This window comes from Lipophrys pholis (genome assembly GCF_963383615.2).
Source record: "Lipophrys pholis genome assembly, chromosome: 10".
Taxonomy (NCBI): domain Eukaryota; kingdom Metazoa; phylum Chordata; class Actinopteri; order Blenniiformes; family Blenniidae; genus Lipophrys; species Lipophrys pholis.
The window spans coordinates 31,797,135-31,817,868 of NC_137640.1; the positions used below are offsets into that span (position 1 = coordinate 31,797,135).

Sequence of the window (20,734 nt, forward strand, 5' to 3'; positions counted from 1 at the left end):
CTCACCCAGGAAGGAAGCCACCTTCTCGCTCGTCTTCGCCATGTTCATCTCCAGCACGAAGTCGGCGTGCGTGGCGAAGCCGAGCAGCGAGCTCTTGCGTGCGCGCAGCGCGAGCAGCTTCTTCAAGATGGCCGAGTTCTCCTGCGGGGAAAATTCATGTACGACACACATGGTTAAAACTACTGACAGGAAAATGGTTTCAAAAAACATTTTCAAAAAGTTTCCAACAAAACGTTTGCAATGTATTCAATTAAAGTGTCAATTCATCATCATCATCATCATCATCAGCATACAAAGTTTTCTTAAAACTTGCGAAGCACGTTACTGAAAAATGCTCATTGACAATGTTTTTCATCAAAACGTTCGTACCTGATGTTTTCCTAAAATGTTTTGTTCAAAACAAACAACTGTTAGTTTGTGGTTGTTTTCATCAAAACGTGTGTCCTCTCTTTTAGATTCTAACATTCATCCACAATGTCTTTCAACAAAATGTCTGGACACAACTTTTCCCTGAAAATTGTTTACATACAATTTTATTTTAAAACGTACGTTCAGTTAATAAACATTTAAAATTTGCTGTTATTTATGAAATGGTACATTTGTGGCGTGCACAAGGTTCGTTCAATCTTTTTAACGTTCATGTATTTTAAAAACAGTTGACGATGAATCTTAAATCTAAATTCGTACGTTTTTCACAAATATTTGTTTGTCATTGAAATGTTATTTTACCATATATTTCATTAAAAGGTCTGTGTGTGGCGTTCCCGTACATATGTGTTTTTTCTAACATGATTTGTAAGATGATCAGATGATGAAACAATCTACATCGTATACAAATAATATTTGCATGTTTTTCACAAAATATTGGTAAACAATGTTTTCCATTAAAGTGTTCATATCTATTACAAGAAGTAATTAGTACACGCTATTGGTAAAACCATTCTTAACTTTGTTTTCCAGGGGAAAGTTTACATGTGAACATTTTCATGAAAGACGTCAAATATGAAGTTTTTTCTTACGTTTGTTTTTCTTCTCCAAACATTTCTGTCACGTTGCATAAGTACTTTTTCACAGAAAAGCTTGTAAACAAAAATATTTATGATAAAGTTTTTTGTGACAAACATGTTGATAAACGCATATTAACGATTACATGAACAACACTGCGTATGAGAAACATCGCAAACTGAATTGTTTTAGCTCGTTTTTTCACAAGAATGTTTACAATTCTTTCTTCACAAACATCCAATATGTGTGTTTTTATAAAAAACCATAGATAAACACAAAATTTCAGCGTACTTTCTTCACAAAAATAATCCTATAAAAGTTTGAAGGGAATGTGTTTCATGTAATATAAAACGTTTGTGACAAAGTTTTACATTGGAAATGAACTTTTTCATGAAAAACAAGTAATTTTTTCTTTTTCCAGAAAGTCTGACAGGATGGATGTTAGAAACACTGCATCAGAACTTTTTCATGAAAAACAAAGTACATGAACTTCTCCTCCCTTGTTCACAACGGTTTGTGTGCCTTTTCCACATTCAGATACATTATCTGCAGAGACCTTTGTAGAAGTTTTTCACAAAATTGTTTGTACGTGTCGTGGAAGAGGTTTTTGCAGCAAACATTTGGATGTTAAAGGAACCTCGGTACTGAAACCACAGAGACCTCCTGCAGCAGCGTCTCCACCGCTCACTTCTGTCCCAGCGTCAGCTCTGCATGCTCAACATGGAAATTAGGTGCGGCTACTTTAGGACATATGCTGTGGAAGTGTGAGTATTCTGGAGGTGGGTTCTCTCGTGTGCACCGTCCCCATTTGTGTCCATTTCTGGGATTCGTCCCCGTTTCCACATCACAAGGGGAAGCTCCTTGTGGACAAGCTGGGACACAGCAGAGACACTGTCCTGCAGCTGGACAAGCTGGGACACAGCAGAGACACTGTCCTGTAGCTGGACAAGCTGGGACACAGCAGAGACACTGTCCTGCAGCTGGACAAGCTGGGACACAGCAGAGACACTGTCCTGTAGCTGGACAAGCTGGGACACAGCAGAGACACTGTCCTGCAGCTGGGACACAGCAGAGACACTGTCCTGCAGCTGGGACACAGCAGAGACACTGTCCTACAGCTGGACAAGCTGGGACACAGCAGAGACACTGTCCTCAGAAGCTTTGGCTCACCTGGTCTTTCTTTGACTCCGTTAAACATCCGAGTCACTAACGTTCTTGTCTACATGAGTTACATTCATTTACTTTTATTTTCTTTTTCTGTGATGTAAAGTCACTGTTTTGCATTTTATTCTTATTTCCTCTGTGCTGTTGTGTTTGTGTGACCTGGGGGGGGGGGTATATGTTTATACCTGTAAAATGAAAGATCTATAAAGTCTAGAAAAAAAGCACTGTATGCAAAGTGTTGTGGTTGTGGGCGAGCTACCAGCTTGCAGCGTGAGTTGAAGGCTTCCTCCAGTTTGCGGCGGGTTTGGGGGACGTTGCATTTCTTCATGGTGGGGAAGTAGTGCGGATACTTGAGCGTGAGCTTCAGACGATCTCCGTCTTTCTCCAGCGAGTTCAGGAAGTCGTCTGGAAGACCGCCTGTGGGAAAGACCACGTCTGTGTAAGAGGCTTTATGTGAAAGAAAAAGGATTTTTCAACAAAATGTCATGAAAACGTTTTGGACTTCCCCCCGAGCGTACCTTGTGTACGTTATTCACTGAACGCATCACAGTTCTCAGGTTTTCACAGGTAATATATATGACCTATTTTGTAGAAAACGTACACAAGATTTTCACCAAAACAACACGACTATTACCCTTAGAAAGTTGTACACCTTTTTTTTTTATATATATATTTCTTTTAAAATGGTGACGATTTTCTGAAAAAAGGTTTGTGACGTTTGTGTTTTCAGAAAAGAAAAACCTCACATTAGGAGTATCGCAAACGTCGCATGTGACTTTCACAAATACACTGCTCCAAAAAATTAAAGGAACACTTTGAAAACACATCAGATTTCAATGTTGGATATCTATACTGATATAGTTTAATGTCTCAGGAACAAAAGGATGCCACATCTTTTGATGGAAATAAAAGTTTTCAGCCTACAGAGGGCTCAGTATATAGACACCCCAAAAATCAAAGTGAAAAAATGATGTGGCAGGCTCGTCCATTTTGCCTAAAGTCAATTTCTGCAACTCAAAATTCTTTTCAGTATCTTGTGTGGCCCCCACGTGCTTGTATGCATGCTTGACAACGTCGCGGCATGCTCCTAATGAGACGACGGATGGTGTCTTGTGGGATGTCCTCCCAGATCTGTCTAAGGGCATCAGTGAGCTCCTGTAAAGTCTGAAGAGCAACCTGGCGCCGTCTGATGGACCGAAACATTATGTCCCAGAGGTGTTCTATCGGGTTTAGATCAGGTGATCGTGAGGGCCATTCAATTGTGTCAATTCCTTCATCCTCCAGATACTGTCTGCATGCTCTTGCCACATGAGGCCGGGCCGGGCATTGTCGTGGACCAGGAGGAACCCAGGACCTACTGCACCAGCAGTCTGACCATGGGTGCAAGGATTTCATCCCGATACCTAATGGCAGTCAGACTGCCGTTCTCTAGCCTGTAGAGGTCTGTTCGTCCCTCCATGGAAATGCCTCCCCAGACCATCACTGACCCACCACCGAACGGGTCATGCTGAATGATGTTGCAGGCAGCATAGCGCTCTCCTTGGCTTCTCCAGACCCTTTCACGTCTATCACAGGTGCTCAGGGTAAACCTGCTCTCATCTGTGAAAAGCACAGGGCGCCAGTGGCGGACTTGCCAATTCTGGTGTTCTATGGCAAATGCCAATCGAGCTCCACGGTGCTGAGCAGTGAGCACAGGGCACACTACAGGACGTCGTGCCCTGAGGCCACCCTCGTGAAGTCTGTTTCTGACTGTTTGGGCAGAGACATTCACACCAGTAGCCTGCTGGAGGTCATTCTGTAGGGCTCGGGCAGTGCTCCACCTGTTCCTCCTTGCACAAAGCAGCAGATATCGGTCCTGCTGATGGGATGAGGACCGTCTACGGCCCTGTCCAGCTCTCCTAGAGTAACTGCCTGTCTCCTGGAATCTCCTCCATGCTCTGGAGATTGTACTGGGAGACACATCAAATCTTCTTGCAACAGCACGCATGGATGTGCCATCCTGGAGGAGTTGGACAATCTGCGCAACTTCAGGAGGGTTAAGAAATCGCCTCATGCTCCCAGTCGTGATAATGACTCTAGCTAAAGCCAACACTTGTGGAAAAACAGTTGAAAAAGATCAAGAGGGAGGAACTTGAAATGGCCTCCACCTGCAAAACCAGTCCTGTTTTGGGGGCCATCTCGTTGTTGCCCCTCTAGTGCACCTGTTGTTAATTCCATCAACACCAATGTAGCTGAAACTGATTAACAACCCCCTCTGCCACGTACCTGACCAAAACCTGATCAGAAAAGTGCAATTGAATTCATGCCCTGATAAAAAACTGTTCCTTTCCTTTTTTTGAGCAGTGTATTTAGCATTTGACATCTTTCACAAGAAATAGAGTACACTTATATGTATTCTTCACACAGAAATCACGTTGCATGTGATGTCGCATCACATACATTGCGTGTTATTTTCAAAGAAAAATGTAGTTCCAGTTTTTCACAATAAAAGATGTTGCCCTCAATGTTTTTCACACCAAAGAACTTTCACATTGTGAGAAAAACATCCTACACGTTTTTCACTCTAAAAGTTATGGGACTTTTTCATTTAAAAACCGTGGCGTGGCCAGAGTGCTGGTGGGCGTGGCCATAGAGGGAGTGGGCGTGGTCTCACCAAGCTCCTCCCTGCTGAGCAACAGTGTGGTCGTGTCCTCGTTGAGATTCTTGTTGAAGTCGATGCAGAGAGAACTCAGCTGCTTCTTGATGGACTTCACCTCCTGCACACACACACAATTACATACTACACACCACACACACACACAATTACATACTACACACACACACACACACACAATTACATACTACACACACACACACACACACAATTACATACTACACACACACACACACACAATTACATACTACACACACACACACACACAATTACATACTACACACCACACACACACACAATTACATACTACACACACACACACACACACACAATTACATACTACACACACACACACACACACAATTACATACTACACACCACACACACACACAATTACATACTACACACCACACACACACACAATTACATACTACACACACACACACACACAATTACATACTACACACCACACACACACACAATTACATACTACACACACACACACACACAATTACATACTACACACACACACACAATTACACACAATTACATACTACACACCACACACACACACAATTACATACTACACACACACACACACACAATTACATACTACACACACACACACAATTACATACTACACACACACACACAATTACATACTACACACACACACACACACAATTACATACTACACACCACACACACACACACAATTACATACTACACACACACACACACAATTACACACAATTACATACTACACACACACACACACACACACACACAACACACACACGCTAGGGGCGGGGACGTGGCGTCGATATCGTATCAGGATGTTTTTGTAATAAAATGAGGATTTTATCTGGATTCTTTTTGACTTTGATTTTTGAGTTTTATTTTGAAGCTTCTGAACAGAGCAGCCAAACCATTTCCTGATGTCAAACAACCCGACAGAAAAATAAAAGACAAAGAACTTTTCTCAGCATAATTTAGTTTTTATCATTTGTGCAATTTTGCCAACACGTGCAAATAAGGTAAACATACTAAAAGGTAAATAACAAGACTGATGAAGTGAAACATTAAAACTAAATTGCTCCTGGATTTGAGGACGTTTTCACATCAACAGTGAAACATGAAACGTTCAGTAAAAAATACTGAACTACTCAAGCAATACTTAAGATTTATTTTAAACATCAACTGGTACAAACAGTACAATTCTGCAAAATCTGAAGAACCAAAACACTAGTTTATAGAAAAGTAACTGAGGTTCTTTGATTTCATGAGGCTTTTTACTTTGAACAGCTCAAAGTGGAATATCTAAATCAACAGTGCACCTCGATACAGCAAAGATATTTTACCAAACAAAGAGGGACTAAGTAGCAGTAGTAAGATGAAATCATGACAAAAGGAGAGGAAGTAGAACTTATTAAATCCAACCCTTCTCCATAAATAAATACTATACGTTAGCACTATTATATTAGTAATAATAGGAATACATTACAGTTTATTATAATATCATTATACATCACATTGCATAATGTACTATCATGATATTATTGGAAATCTACCAAAAGAAGACCGATCCATGTAATCTATTACAATACATGTAGAAACAGTCACATCTGCTCCACAACTGAACCTCTTCATCTTAAAGTGCAGCCATTTAAACAATCAGGCTCCAACGTCTAGAAACACCTCTGCTGCCTGGGCCTCCGCCCCAGCTCACTGGACCTCCACCTCTGCTGCCTGGGCCTCCACCTCCACCTCTGCTGCCTGGGCCCCCGCCCCAGCTCACTGGACCTCCACCTCTGCTGCCTGGGCCTCCACCTCCACCTCTGCTGCCTGGGCCCCCGCCCCAGCTCACTGGACCTCCACTTCTGCTGCCTGGGCCCCCGCCCCAGCTCACTGGACCTCCACCTCTGCTGCCCGGGACTCCGCCCCAGCTCACCGGACCTCCACCTCTGCTGCCTGGGCCTCCGCCCCAGCTCACCGGACCTCCACCTCTGCTGCCCGGGACTCCGCCCCAGCTCACCGGACCTCCACCTCTGCTGCCTGGGCCTCCGCCCCAGCTCACCGGACCTCCACCTCTGCTGCCCGGGCCTCCGCCCCAGCTCACCGGACCTCCACTTCTGCTGCCTGGGCCTCCGCCCCAGCTCACCGGACCTCCACCTCTGCTGCCTGGGCCTCCGCCTCCACCTCTGCTGCCTGGGCCTCCGCCCCAGCTCACTGGACCTCCACCTCTGCTGCCTGGGCCTCCGCCCCAGCTCACTGGACCTCCACCTCTGCTGCCTGGGCCTCCACCTCCACCTCTGCTGCCTGGGCCCCCGCCCCAGCTCACTGGACCTCCACCGCTGCTGCCTGGGCCTCCGCCCCAGCTCACCGGCTGGGCTGACATCGTGGTCAGCAGGACCCCCACCACTGCCAGCTGCCCTCTCAGACTCCATCAGCAGTACAGCGGTGGGTGAGTCCAGAAACTGCTGCGATCTACACACACGCACTCTGACATTGGGGACAAATATGCTTCCCCGTGGCCCGACCCACCAGAACCCGGCTGTTCTGAAGCAAAAGGCCCCTCACATATTCCAGCCCGTTAACCATGTCCGTGTTGTTTGGTAAAGTAAAGCCAAAGAGGCTCTTCAGCCGTCACCTGAACATCAGAAGCTTGGATCAAAAGCTGATCAGCTGAAGCATCTATTAAACTCAAATCTGGACTTTCTGTGTTCAGAAACCTGCTGAAACAGTCGCCCCTGGAGCACATCTCTACTAATCCTGAATATCAGTGTTCCAGGCGAGACAGGCCCCAGGGAAGAGGGGGGGGTGTTGATCCATGTAACGGGGCTCTGAATGTGAACGTGTCCTATTTAAAACTGAACAACCTGGAAGATGTCGCTACAAATGCAGTTTTTTATTATTGGACTTTATAAACCACCAACTGCAAGAGACTCTTTCTATGATGAACTTAGAAGTATGTTAAAGAATGAACAACACAGAGGTCATTCTAATGGGTGACTTCAACCTTCACTGGGAAGACAAGGGGAAAAGGAAAAAAGTTAAAGCCATCCCTGATAAATATATTCTAGAGCAACTTGTTAGTGGCCCAACCAGGACTGGTTAAAAATCTACAACACAAACTGATCTGATGTTTACCAACAAACCTGAAAGAATAACAAAATGCTAGAACCTTTCAACTGCCTTGTCAGATCAGAATTCAACTCTGATTGCAAGAAAATTTACCAAACTAACTTTGTCTCTGTCAAACTGAAAAAACCAGGTTCCAAAACCAACTTGCCCTGGTTCCACAATAATCTATGGTAACTAATGAAAAAGAGAGACGCAGCCCTAACAAAGGCCACAAACACTAAACGAGCTACAGATTGGCTGATGTATTAAAGCTGAAGGTAAAGAAATTAAAATATCAAAATCACAGTTCTACCTTAAACTATTAAATGAGGCAAAAGGTAATAGTAAAGAAATATGGAATAATATGAATCACCTCAATGGAAGAGAAAACCCTCATTCTAAAGACCTCAAGCTCCAATTAGAGAGAAAGCTGAGTGAAGATGGCTTAACCATCGCCTCAGCATTCGAGTCCTAGTTTACTGGGTCAGTTAAAGAGACAGGAAAGCAGCCGTCACGTCAAGACTTCATCAATACATTAAGTGAAATAAAACAAGGACTTGATCTCCAACAAGTTTGTGAAGAACAAGTGCTTCACATAATACGGTCTTTAAAAAATGACAAAAGTAAGAACATTTATCAAAAAACTGCAGAGTTCCCCCTCAAACAGGAAACAGGCCGGAGTTCCCCCAGTGTTTAGATCTGGAGACCCCCTGACATCGCTAACGGCAGGCTCTAGGTATTCTACCTATAGTTTCTAAAACTGCAGGCTCTAGGTATTCTACCTATAGTTTCTAAAACTGCAGGCTCTAGGTATTCTGCCTATAGTTTCTAAAACTGCAGGCTCTAGGTATTCTACCTATAGTTTCTAAAACTGCAGGCTCTAGGTATTCTGCCTATAGTTTCTAAAACTGCAGGCTCTAGGTATTCTACCTATAGTTTCTAAAACTGCAGGCTCTAGGTATTCTGCCTATAGTTTCTAAAACTGCAGACTCTAGGTATTCTACCTATAGTTTCTAAAACTGCAGAGAAAGTTGTATCTGAACAAATGACTGGTGATTTAAATGCTCTTAGAGATTGGTGCCTTGCTCCCTGACAGTTTGGCTTCAGGGAAGCCGACTGCACTGAAACTGCCAACTTCCATCTAACTGAGCAGATTAGATCCATGCTGGATTAAGGAGGAGTGGTCGGTGCAGTCTTTCCAGATTGAAGGCCTTTCATTAACTAAACCTTAACATTTTCAGCTCTGGGGTAAAACAGGAGCTTGGCTGAGTCCTCCATGTCCAGCAGGACACCGTCAGACAGACGTCTGCTCCAGCTGTGTGGGATGCCCAATGGGCGTGCCCCAGGGGTCTGCGTTAGGCCCCTTACTCTTCAGCCTCGATACAAACCATCTAACACAACATGCTGATGATCCCATTCTCTATACTGATGCTAAGAACAGTCAGCTGGTAAACTAACAGGAGCTTTAGTGTCAATCAGTCTCGTCTGAGCTGGAACAGAAATAAACCTAGAGCCACGTTCTTCTCCTAAACCAGCCCCCCCCCCAGCTACACATTGTCTCTGAGGGGGAGAAGATAAACAGTGTCTGGGGGGAACGTTAGATTCTCATTTCAATTTCAAAGAGCGAGACAGAAACTCTCCAATATAACTGGATTAACTTCAGAGATATTAGTTCTGGTCTTTCTTTGGAAGCAGCCAGGACATTGATGTCCGCTCTAATGTCCTCCCACTTGTCCCACTGTCTGACCTGTAGGGGACAAGCTGAAGAAACTGCCTCAGACCCCCTGAGTCAGTGTAGAAACAAGCCTTAAAGGTCTCTGATAAAACCCTTCATCTTCATCATCAGCACACTTAAAGGTCTCTGATAAAACCCTTCATCAGGTCTGCTCCTCTTCATCTTCATCATCAGCACACTTAAAGGTCTCTGATAAAACCCTTCATCAGGTCTGCTCCTCTTCATCATCAGCACACTTAAAGGTCTCTGATAAAACCCTTCATCAGGTCTGCTCCTCTTCATCATCAGCACACTTAAAGGTCTCTGATAAAACCCTTCCATGTACCTCCAGTGTAACATGGTGGCTAAAGACCACTTTCTAAGGTTCTATAATCTTAGAGTCTTCTCAAACGTATGCCTGGTTTTAAAGGTTCCCAATGGCTCCTGGCTGTTTACAAAACTTTGTCTCCCGGCGCTCTATGAACTCCATCAGATCAACCAGAGTCGCTTCTTTGCAGGACTGCCCTCTACCATTCCGCTGTTCCACTTTTGGACAGTCAGCTTTAGCAGCTTGTTCCACGACACAGTGGAACCAGCTGCCCGACGCTATGAGGACATGTTCCACCATCAAGGGCTTTAAAAGTGAGATGAAGGAACATCTGGAAAGCAGCCAGTACTGCACTCACTGATCGATGCTGCTGGTCTTTGGTCCAGCACCGGCCTGATCTTACTAGTTTTAATCTTTTGTCTGGTTGATGTGGGGGTGGGCAGGGACAAGTCGGGGTCATTTTATTTTTTAGTGATATCTCATGTCTTGGTATGCGTCCTGTGTTAAACATTGTCCTGTGAATGTCTTTATGTATGGACCGTCTTTTACTTGCCACGGGACTGCAGATGTGAATTAGCCTCCCGCTAACTCTGCTACGATGCATCGAATGACAACATTTAGGTTTAAATTGTTCACGGTCCCTTTTAGATAAATAACTAAAATGAAATGATTCAAACTCCCACAGCTTTACATCATTTCACTGCTCAGACGTCCGACACGTTCTCTCCTTCAGGAAAGGAGGCGCATTGTGAACGTGTCTGCTCACTGCAGCCCCAAACTGTTTCCACAAGATGGAGGCCGAGTTTCTTTTAGGGACCCGTTGACTGATTAGTTGTCAGGCGCAGTGAACCTTCTGATACAGGAACTTTCAGACTCCAACGTGGCAGCAGCATAAAAAGACAGACTCTCAAAAGCCCCATAAACTCATTTACCAAAGTGATGGATCAGTGAGATCGGTGAGGTGGTGGAATCAGGATCTGTGAGGTGGTGGAATCAGGATCGGTGAGGTGGTGGAATCAGGATCGGTGAGGTGGTGGAATTAGGATCGGTGAGGTGGTGGAATTAGGATCGGTGAGGTGGTGGAATCAGGATCGGTGAGGTGGTGGAATCAGGATTGGTGAGGTGGTGGAATTAGGATCGGTGAGGTGGTGGAATCAGGATCGGTGAGGTGGTGGAATCAGGATCGGTGAGGTGGTGGAATCAGGATCGGTGAGGTGGTGGAATTAGGATCGGTGAGGTGGTGGAATCAGGATCGGTGAGGTGGTGGAATCAGGATCGGTGAGGTGGTGGAATCAGGATCGGTGAGGTGGTGGAATCAGGATCGGTGAGGTGGTGGAATCAGGATCGGTGAGGTGGTGGAATCAGGATCGGTGAGGTGGTGGAATCAGGATCGGTGAGTAAGAGCAGAAGAAAAAAAACAGAAAGCCGACTATAAATGCAAAATTCACTGTCGGAGACGATAACCAGCCACCGCAGCTTGCGCGCGAGTTAGCAGAGCCAGCATCAGGAGCTAGCGGAGTTAACAGGTGTTTCCGCTGAAGCTAACGGAGCAGCATGACCGAGCCAACAGGAAGTCCCTCAGACCTCACCTCACTACAGGAAGTCCCTCAGACCTCACCTCACTACAGGAAGTCCTTCAGACCTCACCTCACTACAGGAAGTGGCTCAGACCTCACCTCACTACAGGAAGTCCTTGGTTCTCCTGCTTGAGCCTGTTGAAGCCAAACCTCTGTTTTAAAGTATTCAATGTTTGTTTCTGCAGCAAAAAGGGTGAATTGAAAGGCAGGATGAGAGACAGAAGAAGGGAGCAACACAGAAAAATGAAAGAGACGGGGCCGATCCGATCCAGTATCGGTATCGGGTTCTGATATCAATGTAATTCATGGATCAGAAATTTCCGCTCCAACCTGCAGAGGTTCCTGCTCCATGATCCTGGTCTGCTTCATGGTCCTGGTCTGCTTCATGGTCCTGGTCTGATCCATGATCCTGGTCTGCTTCATGGTGCTGAAATGATCCCCAGTGTTTCCCTGCTGCTGCTCTGCTCGCTGGCTGCAAACTGTGGACTGGATTTCCTGAAGGGAGGCGGGTCTCAATGAGACCAGGAGGAATGAGTCAGCAAATCCATTCCACAGTTTGCAGCCAGCGAGCAGGCTAGGGAAGTAGCACTGTGCTATCCAACTTTTCATGGCAACATGTTGCTGTTTGGAGGGATTTTACACTCAAAACACCACAAAGCAACACAGCAACGTATCCACGTTGCTGTTAGCAAAGCAACGCAGCAACGAGCAATGTTGGCAAAGCAACACAGCAAGGTGGATGTTAGCAAAGCAACACAGCAACGAGCAATGTTGGCAAAGCAACACAGCAACGTGGATGTTAGCAAAGCAACACAGCAACGTGGATGTTAGCAAAGCAACACAGCAACGTGGATGTTAGTAAAGCAACACAGCAACGTGGATGTTGGCAAAGCAACACAGCAACGTGGATGTTGGCAAAGCAACACAGCAACGTGGATGTTAGCAAAGCAACACAGCAACATGCAACGATTGCAAAGCAATACAGCAACATTCAACGATTGCAAAGCAATGCAGCAACATGGATGTTAGCAAAGCAACACAGCAACGTGGATGTTTGCAACGCAACACAGCAACGTGGATGTTTTCAAAGCAACGCAGCAACGTGCAATATTAGTAAAGCAACGCAGCAATGTACAATGTACACAAAATGTATAATTTAACCCAGATAGAGTATTGACATATTCAAACGAGAACCAAGTAATCCTAGTATCCGTCTCTGATCCCAATTCGTAAGCTCACTATTTGCTGCTATTCCTAATTTAGACTCTCATCTACTGATAATGGGAGGAGACATGAATTGTGTGATTGATCCGAAGCTGGACAGGTCTGTCACACGATCTGCCACATCTACGAAAATGTCCCAGGGCTTGTCCACATTTATAGCACAATATGGACTTGTTGACCCCTGGCCACCTCTACACCCCTCCACTAAACAATACTCCCTTGTTTCTCATGCACACCGTTCCTTCTCGAGCATAGACCATTTCCTGATAGATAAAAAACTTTCTTCTGCAATTGTCTCCACCCAGTATTTGCCCATCACAGTGTCGGACCACTCCACGGTACTATTAGACTTCCAGTTTAGTACGAAACCAAAGGGACATTGGAGTCTGAACCCTCTTTTACTAGCATATGCTAGTAAGTCTTAAGTAAGTACGTCTCTGACTCCATTACATCCTTCTGTGAAACTAATATGAATAATGAAACCTCCCCGTCTATATTATGGGACACTCTCAAAGCCTATCTAAGGGGTAGAATTATTTCTTTCACCTCACACGCAAATCAATTGCTGAGGTCTCGTCAGAAAGAATTAGAGGAATCCATCGGAGACTTGGATAACCTCTCAACTGCCGGCACACCAGACTTGTACAAAGAAAGAATAAGACTCCAGACGAACTCGATGTCCTCCTTACCTCTGAAGCTGAACAGCTCCTCCTTCGCTCTGGAGGACTCGTATATGAACACGGTGACAAAGCTGGACGCCTATTAGCAAACCAGCTGAAAGCAAGAACAGCATCGGACCAAATGATCCAGATAGTAGAAGAATCAGCCTCCATAACCTTTGACCCAGACAAAATAAATAGTACCTTTAAATCATTCTTCTCCCAGCTGCACACCTCAGAATCTCATACAGACGAAAGTCAATTAAATTATTTGTTTGAAAAACCAGACCTGCCCGAGGTCTCACCCGAAAACCATTTAAACTGGACACTGTCCTCACTCTGTCTGAAATCCAGGAAGCAATATGGTCAATGAACAAATCCCCAGGCCCCGGATACCCGGTGGAATTCTTCACCAGGATTCTCAGACCAGTGAGCTCCACTCCTACTTGACATGTTCAAGCATTCATTTCTTCAGGGCACCCTGCCGCCACACTAATGCAAGCTTCCATCACCTTCATTCACCAGAAGAGTGAAGACCCACTAAACTGTGCATCCTACCGCCCAGTATCACTCCTCCCAGTAGATGTTAAAATACTTGGAAAACTACTAGCTCGTCGATTTGAGTCCGTCGTGTCCCTGACCATCTCAGATGACCAGACAGGATTTATAAGAGGAAGACACTCATACTCCAACATAAGAACACTCCTCAATGTCCTCCTCTCACCGTCTCCCTCCAATGTCCCAGAGGACATAATGTCTCATGCTGAGAAGGTGTTGGACAGGGTGGAGTGGGCATTTCTTTTCTTTTCCCCTGCGACAGTTTGGGTTTAATATCAACCTTATCTCATGGATCAAAGTACTCTACTCCTCTCCCTGTGCTTCAGTGTTTCACTTTTTCGGGGCACCGGACAGTGGTGCCCGTTATCTCCACTGCTGGTTGCACTGGCCATTGAGCCATTGTCAGCTGCTCTAAAAAGGGAGGCGGGATTGAGGGGATAGAAAGATGGGGCATCGGGTTTCATGATATGCGGATGACCTGCTTCTTTATGTTAAAAACCCTCTGAAAAGCATTCCACACCTCCTGACACTATTACACTCTTTCGGCAGTATAGCTGGATAAAAACTTAACATTACTAAAAGTGAATATTTCCCAATAAACCAATCAGCCAAAGACATACCACCCTCATCCATCCCTTCTAAACCAGCCAACACAGGATTGAAATATTTTGCCATAACAATAACATAATCTATGTGTGAGCAGAATCTGACCCTTTTTTTCCCCCCTTGTCCTGTTCGACAGCTTGGGCCAACAATATGATGTGATCTAGAACCTTCGGAATCAGAACAGTTTTTGCTCTAGAACAGGGAGAGACCTGGAGTCTCCTCCTGTTGCTACTTTATTAGGAGTTGGTATGGCTGCTGGACAGGGGGGACGGGGACGGGGGGGGGGGGCGCTCAAAGAGAGAGAGAAGAGAAGAGAAGAGAAGAGAAGTTGAGAGGGGGAACCAACATGGAGGTTCAGCTGCAGCTCTGTGGGAACCAACATGGAGGTTCAGCTGCAGCTCTGTAGGAACCAACATGGAGGTTCAGCTGCAGCTCTGTAGGAACCAACATGGAGGTTCAGCTGCAGCTCTGTGGCTGCAGCACATAAAAGTAAAAGAACTAAACAAGTGCAAAGAGAGGATGTAAACAACAACAGAGGATTCTTAAGGTCCAGGTCTGTCGCCCTGCTGAGATCGCTGTTGTAACGTCACATATCTGAGGAGCTCTAAACTCCGCCCACATTTTAACCCTCCCCTCTGCGGGGGAAACACCACCCAAATTTCGGTCGGGGTCTGCTTTGCTGTACCGCTCCGAAGCGCTCCGTTCCTTCCCTGCACTCTGTGCGGTGGAAACGGGGCTTTAGATTCACTGTCACTGGAACACAGCTGGAGTCAAACCAAAGGACCAAGAGCGTCCGCTAAAGACTTCAATCCCCCAAAACGCCGAGCCAGGAGGGGACACAGGATTTATAGGAGGGTTCTTTACATTTCACTGCAGCAGAATGTTTTATTAAAATGGACTTTATGTTGAGATTGTAGTAATTTCCTAGTTTGATCTTGTAAACATTTCGGACAGTTTCATCCTGTACTCTGTGTACCCCAACAAACAAACACTTTAAAGTGTCAATTTAAAAGTTATTATAGCAATATTTTACCGGTCCAGCCACTCAAGATGCAACTGGACTGTATGTGTCTCCTGATGTCAAATTTCATTTAGTGTTTATTTTGTTTACATCACTATCTATTATATACATGTATTTATAGTATACATCGTCATGGTTCAGTTATGTGCTTTAAAAGAAGAATGTTTCTTCCATAATATATCATTTGGTGTTTGCTTCCTTCAATATCAGCTGGTCCTACAATTTTCTAAACTTGTGTGTGGAGGGCTATTTGTTCTTGCTCCATTACACACACACACACACACACACACACACACACACACACACACACACACACACACACACACACACACACACACACACACACACACACACACACACACACACACACACACACACACACACACACACACACACACACACACACACACACACACACACACACACACACACACACACACACACACACACACACACACACACACACACACACACACACACACACACACACACACACACACACACACACACACACACACACACACCTACCTCTTGGGTGTGTGTGTCCAGGTGGAGTCCGTTCCTCTGGCCCAACTTGACGAGTCGCTCCAGGAATCGTCTGGACTCGGCATGGAGAGTCTGAGGATCCGTCTTCTCCTGAACGCAACAAAGACTCGTTCACTCATTCATTTTTTTTCTTATGCTTTGACTCGTTTGTTACTTGACTGGTTAACCCTGACCCGTTGACTTCCTAAAGGAGTTAGTGAAAGGTGTTAGGATGCTTCCTAAAGGAGTTAGTGAAAGGAGTTAGGAGGCTTCCTAAAGGAGTTAGTGAAAGGTGTTAGGAGGCTTCCTAAAGGAGTTAGTGAAAGGAGTTAGGCTGCTTCCTAAAGGAGTTAGTGAACGGAGTTAGGCTGCTTCCTAAAGGAGTTAGTGAAAGGTGTTAGGAGGCTTCCTAAAGGAGTTAGTGAAAGGAGTTAGGATGCTTCCTAAAGGAGTTAAGGAAAGGTGTTAGGAGGCTTCCTAAAGGAGTTAAGGAAAGGAGTTAGGAGGCTTCCTAAAGGAGTTAGTAAAGGTGTTAGGAGGCTTCCTAAAGGAGTTAGTAAAGGTGTTAGGAGGCTTCCTAAAGGAGTTAGTGAAAGGAGTTAGGAGGCTTCCTAAAGGAGTTAGTAAAGGTGTTAGGAGGCTTCCTAAAGGAGTTAGTAAAGGTGTTAGGAGGCTTCCTAAAGGAGTTAAGGAAAGGTGTTAGGAGGCTTCCTAAAGGAGTTAGTGAAAGGTGTTAGGAGGCTTCCTAAAGGAGTTAGTAAAGGTGTTAGGAGGCTTCCTAAAGGAGTTAGTAAAGGTGTTAGGAGGCTTCCTAAAGGAGTTAGTAAAGGTGTTAGGAGACTTCCTAAAGGAGTTAGTAAAGGAGATCACGGTGGTGAGGCAGTCAGACTTTCACTTAGTGACGTCATAATAAGGCGACGGCGGCTCTAGTTAGTGACGTCTGCCATGGTGGGGAAAGAACTACAAGTTTCTGAAAATGAACTACAAAAAGTTCATCTGGGTTCTAGATGATTTCAAGTTGTTCTAGGCAGATTATTACTTTGGTAACTTACATGATCTGCTCCTTTTTCAGTCATCCTGAGTTTCCCTGAACGGTGAGCGGGTTCCTTTAAATGTTGTCGCCGCAAGGAATTGTGGGGGAACATGAGCTGGTCTCCTTTGGTAAAGGAACCATCAGTGGTTCCTAGGCTAAAGGAGGTTCTAAAGGAACCATCAGTGGTTCCTAGGCTAAAGGAGGTTCTAAAGGAAGCATCAGTGGTTCCTAGGCTAAAGGAGGTTCTAAAGGAAGCATCAGTGGTTCCTAGGCTAAAGGAGGTTCTAAAGGAAGCATCAGTGGTTCCTAGGCTATAGGAGGTTCTAAAGGAAGCATCAGTGGTTCCTAGGCTAAAGGAGGTTCTAAAGGAAGCATCAGTGGTTCCTAGGCTAAAGGAGGTTCTAAAGGAAGCATCAGTGGTTCCTAGGCTATAGGAGGTTCTAAAGGAAGCATCAGTGGTTCCTAGGCTAAAGGAGGTTCTAAAGGAAGCAACGAGCCTCCTTTCCTTTGCTTATTGAGAATTCAGACAGTTCTTATCATGGCCGCAACACTAAACCCTTCCGGGTTGAAGGAGAAGTCGATAGTTAAGAGGGACCATTCGGATGTACACGTTGACTTAGTGACTGACTCAATACTGTATGACTCGTTAACTTAGTGACTCATTGACTTGTCAACTGACCTGCAGAGCGACAATTCTTTGGTAGACGTCCTCCCTCATACTCATTTCCACGTCGAACTCCGACAGAGTCTTGTCGGCCTCAGTGCTCGCGGCGCGAACGTCTTTACTCGGTGACACGTGCTGTGGAAAGTCCAGCATGTTCCTCTGGACTGCAAGCCAGGAGGGGGCGGGGCCAAGGTGGGAGGGGGCAGGGTGAAGACAGGTAGGTATTGTTATTTGTGTATTAATTATTAGACATTTATGTTGATGATATTATCAATATGCTAAATAAAAGTTGCACATTAGCCTTTTCGATGGCCCCACACCGCTGCGTTGGCCGCGTGTTGTCGCATTACGAGCAATTGCACCACTCGGTGAGCCGCATGCCGTTATATTAGCCATGAGCAATTACGTTAGCTGCCATCGCTTCGCTATGTTACCCGTGTGCTTAACATTAGCTGCACATCATAGCCCTGCGCCGCTACGTAGGCTATATTTCAATAAGCCAAATGTGTTGTTATGCTGACTGTGTAGTTGTTAGCCCTACCTCGTTGTGTTAGCCCCATGCTGTTGCGCTAGTCGTGTTCTGCTCCATTAGCCGTATTTCAATAAGCAAATTGTGCTGCTATAACTGTGTAGTTGTGTTAGCTGCATGTCACTATGCTAACTGTGTATTGCTGCATTAACCGCATGTCGCAATGCTAATTGTGTGTAGCCATGTACCTTTACGCCTGTTGTGCGTTGCTATGCTAGCCACGTGTCACCACCATTAGCAGTATATTGCTACATTAGCCGCATGTTGCTATACTGTGTGTTGCTAAGTTAGTGCGTCGTCATGCTAGCGTTCAACGTCGTCACGCAAGTCATTCATTGTCGTTGCAATAGCTGCCATTCAATGTCTTAGACACGCATCGCTAGCAGGTGTCATAATGCCATCTGATTTGTAGCATAATTAGCATAAGAAAGATAAGCTACTGAAATGTGAAACACTTTCAGGTAATTTAACTATCATTCAAATCAGGGACACGCCCTATTTTGCTTTACACGTCTCTGTTAGCGCTAGTGCAAGTCGTTTTTGCTGCGTCAGCAGCTCCTTTGATCCGATTTGCTGAGTCGTGAAATTTTTGTGTTGTTTCGCTGACTCAGCAGAAATCACAGCTCCGTTGTTTTTCCCCTCAACGCTGCACTTTGTGTTGATCCAGAACGCTCCGGTGAGGCTCAGAAAGCTGCACTGCACCCAAACGGATCCCAACACACGATGCTGTTTTTTAACCAACGTCCCCAACACAACATTTTTTTGTCGTTTATGTAATATCACTTTCTAAAGTCATTTTAAAGATTTAAATGTTCTTTTTTTTTTTACTTTTCATCGATAATTTCTGTCAAAGTGAGATTTTTCTTTCGTATTTGACGATTCTATTGTAATTTTTTCAACATGTTTGATTTGTTAAAATAAAGTTTTACTAGTTCATCTAGTTTATCTCTTTATTTATTGACTTATGATAGTACTATCAAAATAAATAAACATTAAAATGAATAACATTTAAGTTTAAATTTTTTTAATTTAAGTTTATTTTTTAACCATTTATTTTCTAAAAAAGGTTCTTCAAATAATACATATATGTAAAACAATATAAATAAAATGATAAATATTACATTGTTTATACATGTATTTTCATATCCAATTTATTTCCGATTTTATTTTCCTTATGTTTATTTAAAAAGTATTTCACTTCTGTATCCAATAACTGAATAAAACATATATTAAAAGGGGCTGTTCCCTGGATCTCCCCACTACTCTTCCCCGGTTCTCCGGCCGGTATACTAACCAGTGTACTCCACCTCCACGTCGGCCAACACCTTGAGCGTGTTCTCCGGGTTGACCTGGTCGAGCGGCAGCGTTGCCACGCCGTCGTACACCGCCTTGGTCCGGGCCATGAGCTCCTCGGACATCCGGCGGATCTCCTCCGGGCTCAGGTCCCACCGCAGCCGGTTCACCGGCCGCGCCGCGTCCGCGGCTCCGCTAAACACCACCTCACCTGCACACACACACATACACCCGCCGAAATCAGCCGAAAGGCTCAGCAGGTCCAGACCAACGAGAAGGTTTTTCGTTTTTCTACGAATTCACGGAGAAATACTTAAATGTGGTGTAATTGTAACGGAGTGTGGCTGAGGGGAGTTTCTCATTCTTTAGCCACGGTTAGCATCCAGCTAACGGAGCTCTACCGGGGAAGGCTGCGACACGAGGCCGCTGCCGATGAAGCGAAGCCCGGCGAAGGCTCTAATGACACCCCGAGGACTCACCTGTGGGCCCCATCGGTTCGTAGTGGAGAGTTCGGGTCCGAGTGACAGATAGCGGCTCCGGAAGTTCACTTAACACCACCGGAAGAAGAGAGATCAACTTCCGCTCCGGATTTTCAACATAAACCAACGCCAGCAACAACTTCCGGCCGGGGCTTTTCACAATAAAACGGCATAAACCAACCACAGTTACTGTTGCTTGCATTTCCTTTTATAGTTACAATTATAAAATACACAGCAAACATTTTGCTAGAATGACCTATAAAATGCTAATACAGCTAAATTTACACAAAATGAAAGCTAAATACCACAATGGGGAAAAAATAAAGCTAATATGATTAAAAATGCTATTATCAAAATGGTTGAAACAAAACAAAAAAGGATAAAACAGCTAAAATGGCTCAAATGATGAAATGTGCAAAAGTGGCTAAAAAAGCAAAAAGTGAAAAAAGACCCGCTAAAATTACGTAAAAAGTTAAAGAAGCTGTTTATTATTATTTTCAGATTACAAATTTGATTAACCTCGTTAACTCAACTAACCAGAAGATAAAATTATTTATCTGCTCAATTAGTTCTTTTCTG

At 44.6% G+C, this 20,734-nt stretch overlaps 1 protein-coding gene across 2 annotated transcripts in view; it reads right to left on the minus strand.

Annotated features, from left to right (window-relative positions):
- The window catches only part of thop1 (thimet oligopeptidase 1), a 32,623-nt gene extending 12,376 nt beyond the window's left edge, over positions 1-20,247 (minus strand). The window contains exons 1-8 of one of the 2 annotated variants that reach the window (XM_080473118.1): positions 20,156-20,244; positions 19,678-19,887; positions 17,870-18,018; positions 16,161-16,268; positions 11,895-12,059; positions 4,823-4,925; positions 2,429-2,586; positions 6-141 (exon numbers count right to left, since the gene is read on the minus strand). In XM_080473118.1, the coding sequence (XP_080329244.1) occupies positions 6-141; positions 2,429-2,586; positions 4,823-4,925; positions 11,895-12,059; positions 16,161-16,268; positions 17,870-18,018; positions 19,678-19,887; positions 20,156-20,168 (1,042 nt within the window). In that variant the 5' untranslated portion in view covers positions 20,169-20,244. Of the gene's footprint in view, positions 1-5; positions 142-2,428; positions 2,587-4,822; positions 4,926-11,894; positions 12,060-16,160; positions 16,269-17,869; positions 18,019-19,677; positions 19,888-20,155 lie in introns of both variants that reach the window. The other variant, XM_080473119.1, reaches the window with a different exon arrangement.
- Between the last annotated feature and the right edge of the window lie 487 nt (positions 20,248-20,734).